We start from the raw sequence: 11,444 nt of genomic DNA on the forward strand, positions 1-11,444 counted from the left end.
GTCGTGAGCACGCAGCTCTGACAGACCCACAGCGGGATGCTAAAGGTTGCAGAGAAACTCGGATCCCAGCACCCTGCCCCTCTGCCTGCAGGTGACGAGCGACACCCCGGACAGCAGCGGGGTTATCACCGCACCGGCGCTGCGCAGCGAGGGGAGCCGAGCCCCGCCGCTCTACCCCCTTCCGAGCAGCCAGGGTCCGCGGGGAGGGGGGGGGTGCGGGGAAGGGGCGCAGGGCCCCGGAGCGCGCTACCTGCGGCTGCTGCGGCGCCCGCCCCCCTGGGCTCCGCGGCTGCGTTTGCTCCTCGACGATTTTCTGCCTCAGTTTCTTGAACATGGCGGCGGCCCCCCGGGGAGGAGGGGGCGGCCAGGGGAACGCGGGGAGCCGCCCCCGCTGCCGGTCCCCGCTCTGGCTCCGGGACGGGGCGTCACTCTCCCTCCTTCCCGCGCCCCGTCCCCTCTCCGGAGGGCTCAGGGATGGGGGTGGTGGGGTTGGGAGCCGAGCTCCTCCCGCGAGCGCTGGTGACTCCGCTCCCCGGATCAGCCGCCGCCGCCGCCGCTTCACCTCCGCTCCTTCCGGGATCCCCCCTCCCCAGCAGGTGAACAGAAGAGCCGCTGCGCCTGCGCGGCCAACGTGGAGCTGAGAGGACGGGACGCTACGGCGAGGAGCGAGGGACAAACCGCCTGGGGGCATTCCCCGTGTCGGAGCCCGGCTCGTGCCGTTCCCAAAGGGGCGGGCGCGCCGTGTCCAGCAATGACCGGGGGAAGGGCAGAGGGAGGCGCTCCGCCGCTCAGTCCCCACTTCCCTCTGCCCTGAGCAACGCCCTAGGAAATGCGCTTTCGGGAACGGTTCTACCTGAGCCCCTTGGAGAAGAGAATCTGGTCTAGATGCGATTTAAGGGGCCTTTTTTTTTTTTTTTGGCACCTTCAGTTTCTAGGACAATGGGCAACACCCGCCTCGCGGACGCCTCCAGTCCACCCGCCTAGATAGCGGAGCAGCCCCACCCTTCTCGACAGCTGACCGTCCCTTCAGCCCACAAGGGCCCTGCGTTCCACGCGCACGTGGTGGTGGTGGTGTGCCCTCAGTTTTATGGTTGAAAACGAGAAGGCAGCTTTTACTGACAAAACAGTGGAGATGCACGCAGTACAATGCTCCTCCTGCGGACAAACCTTGCCTGCTTTGCTGACAAAATAAAACCACCTCTGTGGGAGGCTTAGAGACTTTTCAGAGTAGCAGCAGTGTTAGTTTGTATTCGCAAAAAGAAAAGGAGGACTTGTGGCACCTTAGAGACTAACCAATTTATTTGAGCATAAGCTTTCGTGAGCTACAGCTCACTTCATCGGATGCATTCAGTGGTAAATACAGTGAGGAGATTTATATACACACAGAACATGAAAAAATGGGTGTTTATCATGCATACTGTAAGTGTAGACACTGCGTTCGTTAGGTTGCGGTAACTGGCCTCCAGGAGGTATCCCACAATGCCCATCATGACCCTTCTGCTCACTGTTTTAAACTCCACTGCTTGGCAGCTACACAGGCATGAACCCCTCCTCTTTCAAAGTCCCAGGAAGTTTTTGAAATTCCTCTGGTGGAGAGCTCACATAGCTACTGCCCAGCTGAGCATGCTGGTTCCCAGCAGCAAACGCACTCCTGCCTAGACTACAGGGGAGGGGGTGGATCTCCTGGGACTGTGGGGAGAGAAGGCTGTAGGAGAACTGTGAGGGAATCACAGAATCAAAACATTAATGCAGACTCCTGCTCTCCTGGGTCACTAGGACCACAGGAGCATGCAGGGCAGGCTGCTGCTGGTGGGGGGAGGAGAGAGACTGCTATGCTGTGCAGAGCCAGGGAAGGATGTGGGGGCTGATGTTGGGGTGTCCTCCTCTCCCTGCCAGTGTACCGGTCTCTGCTGAGCTGGGGGTGGAGGAACCGGGGGACACCACCTGTCTGTGCATCAGCTTCTGCCTCAGAATGTGTTTCTAGCTGCTGTCTGAACTTAGAGACAGTGTTCTGACACACTCACTCTCCCCCAATACACACTCTGTCTCTCTCTCACATACACACTCCCCCTACACACACTCCCCCAAGACACTCTGTCCCAGTCTCTCTCTCTCACCCACCCACACACTCTGTCACACACACTGTGCCCACCCCCCACTTCTCTGGGCTTGTGTTAGTGGTCACATTACTGAGTGCTACTTTAAAAAGTGATTTAAAATGTGTTACTTTTCAGACACACCCAGCAATCATTACAAGGTTCATAGCATGGTGCAAACAAACAATGCCAGGCTCAGCACAGTACAGCAACACACATTACTGTGGCTCAGTGTCAACAGGCACCTTTGTTATACAGATACAACTACACAGGATCGTTTCAGGGACAAGACAAGATGTCATGTTTATTATAATAACACAATTTGATTTAAGACCAATAACTAATATCTAATACCTATGTACACACACACACACACCCCCAAATGTTCTGCAGCTGCTAGATAGTTACCAGTCCTGAATGTAGCTTGAGTTCTTGGCTTGGGTTCGTAGCTTGTGGCGGCTAACTGGCCAGGAAAGCCGGGCACAAGGAAGGGCTGGGTCTCTGTTGGGCATGCACCGATGCCCTTCCATGTTGGCAGCAGAATGTTACCCTCCAAAGTCTTCCATCTCACCCATCCTTTTTGTAGGCTTTAGTTTGAATCCAGAGTCTATAGGTCTTGCTGTGTCACACTGCCTCTGGGTTCCTGTGTGATTGATCACCCGTCAATTGCAGACATGACTTTCAGCCTAGGACCTGGCTTTGATGTTTCTTCAACTGTACTTTTGTTCTTTTCTTTTTAGGGTGGACTCTTCTTGCTTTGTCAGGGCTGTTGTCTGCATCTTCAGCCGTTGGTGTTTACACTTTATTTCATCAGGACAGGCTGGGGCTAGAGGTTGATTCCATCATCCATACATACCTCATTCAGACATCTACACTAAACCAATAAGATTACAGCAGGATTTTGCAAAAATGAAGTTTGCAGCAAGCTTTTACAAAATGGAGTGAGCATTTTAAAATGGAGTTTGGGACAAGTTAAAATGGAGTTTAAGTTACAATATGGACAAGTGTAAGGAATGGCAAACAGGGAACAGAAGTTCCAATATAGACAAGTATAATAAATGACAAACAGTGAGCAGAAGTTACAATGTTGAAACAGGTTTCAGAGTAACAGTCGTGTTAGTCTGTATTCGCAAAAAGAAAAGGAGTACTTGTGGCACCTTAGAGACTAACCAATTTATTTGAGCATAAGCTTTCGTGAGCTACAGCTCACTTCATCGGAGCTGTAGCTCACGAAAGCTTATGCTCAAATAAATTGGTTAGTCTCTAAGGTGCCACAAGTACTCCTTTTCTTTTAATGTTGAAACAGTGTAAGTTTCAGTGATTTAAGCAGCAATTGGATTGAAAGTGAAACTCAATTAGCCAGTTACTGGGGTAACCAGTTTTATGAATGAAGGTTGTTTCATTCATAAAACTTTGCTTATGAAGTTATATTAATAAAATGAACAATTAAAAACAATTTAATTGATCAGTTCTACACCTTCAAGCCGAATAGCCGCCAAATAGCCGCCATTGGGCTCCTATTATAGCTGTGTGTTCATAACGCACAGCACAATACAGAAGAGCAATGCGGGATCCATGCTTTCTGACAGAGGTGGCTGGGTTGCAGGTTATCCAGGCAGTTGAAAAGCAGCTGGCAACCTAGTAGGATGCTCACAGAATGATGGGATTGAGAAATCCTTCATCATGTGATGCTGTACATGTGAGGCACTGCAAACTCTTCCCAAAGCACCCTGCAGCCAGTTTCACAGTGGGATAGCTACCCACAGTGCGTTGCTCTCTGTGTCAATGCAAGATCAGCGATTGTGGATGCGCTTCGCCGACACAAGAAGCACAGTGTGGACATGCAAGAGTGATTTAATTACAGCAGTGGCTGTACGTCAGCGTAACTTGCATCAACAAAACTCTGTAGTGTGGACAAGGCTTTAGGCACAGGTCAGCCCAGAGGATTCCTGGGACACCACAATTTAGAGGCCACACCCACTGTTACCACTGACCTTATTATTGTACTCCTTTGAGTATAATGGTGAAAGATGAGAGGTGGGGGAGGAAAGATCGGATGGCCCAGTCTGACATGGCAGGTTAATTACTCAAATAATGCCATGGTTGAAGTTAACTATTTAGTATTGTGAGAAACAAGCACTAATGTACCACTGTGCAGTCCCTGAATGACTAATAAGTCACAGCCTGTCATCTAGCCTCACTTTTAACTGGTCCTCTGCTCTTGTCACCATTCCCAAAAAAGCTAGCTTCAGCCCAGGGACAAGGACAGCGAGAGCCAGAATAGTTAGGTGCTTATCATGAAGATTCCCATGCTATCCTTTCTATAGATATGCATGGCAAAGGAGATGTGGGGGTTTGGGTAAATGCAAGGAATTGGGGGGTGGAGGAGAAAGAGTCTCTGGAACTGAGGAAGGCAAGAAATAGAGTATAGGACCTCAGGGAGATGGGGAGCCAGGAAGCTGGTTTACAATGCCCAGCATTGCCTGCTGCAGATCATAGCAAGTACCCAATTATTTACTTCAGCCAGATAGTCTCTCTTCCCTATGAATCTTATATACACGAGCAAGGTATACAATTCAAAGTAACTTTTGGTGAACAAGAAAAGTCTTGTGGTAGCACATGGAACATTCTGGTAGACTTTCTTACTCCCCGGGAAATCAGTATCTTTCCTCAAGCTCAAATTCTCTTGTATCCTCAAGAATCTGCATACATTCCAATATATAATCTAACTATTAAATGCAGTATGTAAGTTTGATATTTAGACATGAACTGAAAGGAATACAGATCCCAGAGGTATCAAATGAAAGTGTGGAGTTTGCAGCTGTCTCCTCTCTTTCAGAGCATTGTTCTGGTGGTTTTTCTGTCAACATGTCAGTAAAATCCTTCTCTTTATGTTTCTTTTGTATCTTCTCCCTCCTCCTCATTTCCCCCGGCCCCTTCTTATCAAGTTTGGAATTTTGCTCACCCCTGCATAATATGTCATGTTTCTTTCTTTGGAAAAATTGAAGCTAGAGACTCGAGGTAGTCTCTGTGCTCTGATTGTTCCTGACAAAATAGACAGTATTTCACCATATGCCTCTTAATTTCCTTTTTCTTTTTCCTCATTTTTTTGTAAACCTACCAGGTTGTAGCTAGACTCTTCTCACTGCATGCTCCACAGAGAGGTTACCATTTCAGCCAAGTCATAAGATGGTATCTGTCAAATCCTGTACAAATAGTATACAGCAAAAAGAGTATCACCCTTTACTGAGAGAGAGCAGTTTTTGGAGATTTTCAGTGGGTCAGGTACCCATTGGTGACACAAATTCATGGTATTTTTCACCGTCTGTTTTATATATACACACACACAACACCTAGTTACCTTCATTTGTGTTTTCAAAAAACAAACAAACCCCAAAGAACTGCACACTGGGAGTTCCACTTATAGTAATGACTTACTTGGGTTTTCTGTTTCTAGCACTATAGTCAGAAAGCAGTGTTTTCTATCACTGCCTCTTGCTTTCAACATACTACCTGTTCCTGTCAAACCTGTCCTCTGATCTGTTACCCTAAAAACCACTCAGCCCAAAATCACATGGTCCTCATTATCTTTACTGTACATGGGTTATTTCAGGTGGACGTAGGTGTTGGCCCTTTTTTGCCTAGTTCCTCTGCAACACACAGATACTCCTCAGATATTTTTGCTTACTCCGTTTCCCCTGAAGCTGGCTTCTCTGCTATTCTTTATTGAGACAAAAGAGAGTGCCTAACCCACAAAATTCCATTAATAATTATCTGATTGCAACTGCATTTACCTTTGGACAAAGTTCTCCATTTAAATCTTTACTATGGGGAATTTCCTATCAAGGTCTTGTATAGTAATATTTTATAGTCCAATTATATGTATTTCTCTATCACCTTTACTATAATAGTAATTCTCCTGTGGTGCTCTGGGTCAACCAAACATAACTGCAGTTGTAATCATCATCACATTTCTGCTAGTAGCACAGAGTATGTACTATAGTGGTATGTGCTATACAAAAGTGAGAGCTGACTCTCGTTCAAATAGGGAAAGAGTGCCATTCCCCTATCACTCCAAATGGCTAGATCTCTCATGGACTGTATATGATCTTCTTAACCACAACTACTTTGCTACTGCTTATCACTTACACACTTTTTTCTCTAACTGTGACAGTCTATATCCCTATGCTCACCTTTTTTACAAAACTATAGTGGATCTTGTTCAAAGTATACCATGTGAGAGTCATTTGAAAACTCACAATTTGCTGATCATTACTGTCCTGTTAAAATATGTGTGTAAATATTGTATGAAAACTTACAAGATTCTACTATATGATGTTATTAACACATATTCTAAATCAGGGGAAACAGCCACAAATCAATTCCTCAGAGACAAAAGGCAAACTGATGCCTCAGCCAAGTGTCAACAAAATTAAATGGACTATCACCTGGTTAAGCGGCCACTCTTTGGCAGAAAAAGAATGTGAGCAAGAAATTTACATCTTGGCAATGAATAGCTGGAGGTTCCTATCTCCATAGACTGGCTGTCTACTAAACCTCAGCTACAGATTATTTTCAAAGAAAAAGAGAGCTATAAGAAAGGAGAACAGAGGCCCCAAAAGATCTCTCCCTTCATCTCCACTCACGATATCAACAACACCTGAAGGAAAAGGAAATTAACACTGAACTCGGGGAGAGAGCCTGGTCGAAAGGATTCCAGCCAGTAAGACTGCTAAAGCACATGGTGAAAGAAACCTTTGCTTTAAATTCACTTAACTTGTTAAGTTAGGTTTTAGATGTGTTTTAGCTTTTGTTTACATTGTAACCAATTCTGACTTTGATGCCTCATTATTGATAATCACTTAAAGTCGATCTTTCCTTGGCTAATAATCTTGTTTTATTTACACCAGTGTGCGTTTGTTTGGGGAACTCCATTGGAGATATCAAGGTTTGTGCATATCATTTTCTATTAATGAAATGACAGACGTCATATGAGCTTGTATTGTCCATGAGAGTGCTGGGTAGTACAAGATGCACATTTCTAGAGGAAAGTCTGGGACTGGGAGTCTGCTGGAGTTGCCCACAACATCATTCATGGATCGCTGGCTGCCTGGCTATAGTACTTATATAATATAGCTGGGGGTGATTTACATGCTGGAGGCTGTGTGTGAGCAGACCAGGAGTAGTTGCTCTCACAGCAAAGCAGTGTAAAAGGCACCCCGGGTTGGAGAACTGAGGTGACACAGTTGTCCATCAGTCCAGATTGTACCCTGGGGAATGTCACACGGACACAACTTAAAGGTCCAATCTACAAGCTCTCAGTGTACATGGCTGTCCAGCTGAACTCAATAGGAGTACTGTGTTCAGACAGTTTTCATGATATCCATTTTTATTGTCTATTTGTATTGTGTTAGCTCCTAGGAGCCCCAGACATGGACTAGGACCCCACTTTGGTAGGCTCTGTGCAAACACAGAGCAAAATGACAATGCCTGCCCCTAATTGCTTACCAATTGTATTGAGGCTTTAGCCTAAACTAGAAAATTGCACCAGGTGAATTAAAATTTGTATTTAAAATCAATCTGGTTAAACCAATTCAAACCGAAATAAACTAAATTGACATAAGCAAATTTTAAACTGATATAAGTGTATCTATACTAGGGGTTTGCAGTGGTTTCACTGGATCCATTTCATAATTAATTTAATTAAACCAGTGAAATTTTCTAATCTACACGAGGCCTGGGGTTCCACTCTGCAGCACACATTTTTATTAGCTTCCAGTGTTTGGTAAATATATACAGAGTATTTAAAGATGCCTGGTATTTTACATAGTGTAAAAAGTAAGGAAAACTGGTAAAAATCACTTTTTTTTAGATCACCTTTTGTTTGACTGACAGCTAGTGGTGCCTCCACCACCTTTGGTTTCCTTATAGACAGGCTGACAAAGGCAGCATCAAAACTAAAATGCACAAGTCAGTAATATAAGGTGGTGACTCCCATACCACCATAATTCCATTGACATTTATGGACATGGTTAACTTTAAGCCTGTGAGGTGTCCCATGCATGCCAGTGGGACTGCTCATGTGAGTAAAATTTCTGCATGTGCATAAATGTATAACATGATCAGAGCCTTATTCCTCAAGCACAGAGCAGGACAAATGCAAAAGTAAACTTAAAAGTTTCTACAGAAAATTTTATACCTACTACAGTTACAAGTAACATTTATAATTATTAAAACTGAATAACTTAACAAAAAAAACCTTTTACCTTCCAGTTTATTTATTTTGTGCATTTGACAGCATTTTGTGTATAGTCAGTTTCACTGTTTCCCCTCATTGTCTGTCAATTTCTCACTGAAAAGACACTTATAAACAGGGCTTTGGAGCTGTGCTCCGGCTCCGCTCCAGTTCCAGGCAAAAACCTGCAGCTCCACTGCTCCGGAGCTGCTCCGCGCTCCAGCTCCAGGCTCCAGTCCAAAGCCCTGCTTATCAACATGAACAACAAGGAGTCTGGTGGCACCTTAAAGACTAACAGATTTATTTGGGCATAAGCTTTCCTGGGTAAAAAACCCACTTCTTCAGATGTATGGAATGAAAATTACTGATGCAGGCATTATATATTGACACATGAAGAGAAGGGAGTTACCTCACAAGTGGAGAACCAGTGTTGACAGGGCCAGGTGAATATAGTCCACTCCCAATAATTGATGAGGAGGTGTCAATTCCAGGAGAGGGAAAGTTGCTTTTGTAGTGAGCCAGCCACTCCCACACCCTAATTGAGGAACAAGTAAAAACCTGGGAAAAAGTAAATGTCTAGGTTTGTGGGTGCAGGGTGGCAGGAAGGTTTCCTAATTCCAGTGGAGGACATTCCTTCTTGGCTTATCTTCCTGCTTCTAGAATCACAACCTCCAGGGTCATCCCTAGCCATTTTGGTGCCCTACGCAGCCTCCACGGGGAAAGGGGGGGCTGGCCCCAGGCCACCGCGGCGGGGATGGCTTGGAGGGGCAGAAGGGATACCGCCCCTCAGCACAATCCAGCGGGGCGGAGCGGGCTGGGGCCGGGTCGCTCCACTTCCTGCCGCCCAGTGAATGTGGGGTTGGGCCTGTCTTGCACTCACTGGGCGGCAGGAAGTGGAGCGACCCGGCCCCAGCCCGCTCTGCTCTGCTCCCCTGACTCCCAGCCTTGAGGCTTGGGGGACAAGGGGAAACCACCCCCCAGCACTCACCGGCAACATGGCTGGGGGCCAGGTCACTCCACTTACCACCACCTGGTGAGTGCAGGGCCCCCAGCCCCTGCTGCAGTCCTCAGGGGAGCTGGGGTGGAGCAGGGGCAGGGGCCATGGGGAAGAGGCGGAGAAGGGGCTGGAGCAACATGCAGCTGCGTAAGGCACCAAATTTCCTGGTGCTCTATGCAGCTGCGTACTTTGTGCATGGGTAGGGACAGCCCTGCTCCCTCCCTGGCTTTTGTTCCCATTGCAGCCCATCTCCACTGGCTACTGAGTACCCATCCTTGCCTTGGAAATGTGTAGGTTGTGTTGGAAACTCAGGGTGGGGGTAGGTTAAAGAACTGGGATGGGAGCCAGCAGCAGGGTAAGGTGAGTAGAGAGCATGAGGCTGACACGTACAAGTTAGGGAAGGACAAATCAGGGAGGTGAGTAGAGAGCATGAGGCTGACACGTACAAGTTAGGGAAGGACATATCAGGGAGGTAAAAGAGATCTCAGTCTCTTTTTCTTAGGAGAGGGAAATGAGACCCCTATTCACTGGTAACTCATTAAGAATGTGACTTGTGCTTACAAATTAGAGAAATTCACAGTCAAAGATATTAGTTGACCTTTAAATTGTGCTGTTGAGTATGCATACTGCAACCTACATATTTTAGGTGTAAATTATACTGCAGTCTATATTAAGTGTAGCCTGTATACAGTATAGCTTATGTTGCAATATATTTTAACATAGGCTGAAACAGTCCAAACTGGTGCTCCGCTGGTTCGTCTGCATGTGCTTGGGTGTGTTGGAGCTAGAGGGTCTGGGGGAAAACAGTGCTTCAAATCTCCCCATGTGTAGGTAATGCTCTTCATTTTTCTCCAGTGCCATGGGGCCAGTTCCTTTATATTGGCATTTCTGTCTCTACACTGCTATATAGAACATGGAGAGCAGGTAATAGAATATCAGTTACAAGGAGGACAACAAAAGCTGACCTAGTGTCTTTAAAGCAGCATGATGAATACTCCTAACACTACTGGCAGAATCATGAGTTACTTGCTCTCTCCTGTACAAGATGTCCTAAATGATTAGAAGATTTTGGAGGTAGAGGGTGGATTTAGTAGGACTGAAGGTTACAGAACAGAGAGCAAGAAGAATGAGATACTAAGAGCAAATGGAGAACAAGAAGTTATTTCCTGTATTAAGAAACTTGTTGCTGCAAAAAGTAGCAGGGTGATTCATTGAAAGAAACTGTTTCGGAGTCAGTGTTATCCTGCTGCCCCAGTATTGTGATAGAGTGGTTACTAAAATATATTCTATAGCACTTTTCACAAGAATAAGTATATTATCTGGCCATATTCCAGTTTGGATAATTATAGCCTATTCTTTCACCTGGATAGGGTAGCCATCATTTTCTGTTCTTAATTGGAGTGTTCCTGTACACAGCTGAAGAGCTGCCAGGTTCCATGACGGAGAGGTTGTGTTTGAGTGAAGGGTGAAGTAATCCCTCTACACTGCCTTGGATTAAAGATACTAAATAAATGCCATCAATATTATAATTACTGTACTCTGAAGTTAGTATAAAATGTCATCTTATACACAGCAACATGTGTAGTGTGTTACCTGAGCAATATAAAGTAATCCCACATTAAGCAATGATGTATAAAATATCTAAAAATATTCTACATTTGTGGGAAATGATACATACTGTCATGTCAATAGCCTTTCATGTAAAAGGCAGTACATTCTGCAGTCCCTGACTTAGTTAAAGGATACTGCACTATGCACTAATAAAGGACTTGATCCAACTCCTACTGAAGTCAATAGGGAGTTGGTTAAGGCCAAATTCAGTATTTTCATGCTTTTCTAGGAGTTAGATTGTGAGTTCCTTACCTCACTTCACAAAGAGCTCCATTGAAATTACACTATTTAATGTGGGCAAGGAGTTCACAATAGGTTTGTATCTCTCTCATCTACAGTATTTAACAGCTAACATAGGCCATTACTGCAGCATTTATATTTGCCTTAAAATAGCTCTACTAAAGGCAAATACAACTTTTACATTTATTGCTTCATCTGTGAAGGATAAATTGAAAAATCTCTGCAAGCAGTACTGCTCATGTCAACTAATTCAGGGTACAATTCT

General features: G+C 45.5%; 1 protein-coding gene across 13 annotated transcripts in view; it reads right to left on the bottom strand.

The window, feature by feature from the left end:
• Positions 1-714, bottom strand: part of GOLGA4 (golgin A4) — a 104,592-nt gene extending 103,878 nt beyond the window's left edge. For 3 of the 13 annotated variants that reach the window (XR_005223957.2, XR_005223958.2, XM_043540654.1), the window contains exon 1: positions 251-714. Coding sequence is in view for 11 of the 13 variants with exons in the window: in XM_043540654.1 (XP_043396589.1) it covers positions 251-691 (441 nt within the window). In the remaining 2 variants the exon portion in view is untranslated. The remainder of the gene's footprint in view (positions 1-250) is intronic. The other 10 variants (XM_037890101.2, XM_037890099.2, XM_037890098.2 and 7 more) reach the window with 7 other exon arrangements.
• Between the last annotated feature and the right edge of the window lie 10,730 nt (positions 715-11,444).

Source organism: Chelonia mydas, chromosome 2 (assembly GCF_015237465.2).
Source record: "Chelonia mydas isolate rCheMyd1 chromosome 2, rCheMyd1.pri.v2, whole genome shotgun sequence".
NCBI classification, from domain to species: domain Eukaryota; kingdom Metazoa; phylum Chordata; order Testudines; family Cheloniidae; genus Chelonia; species Chelonia mydas.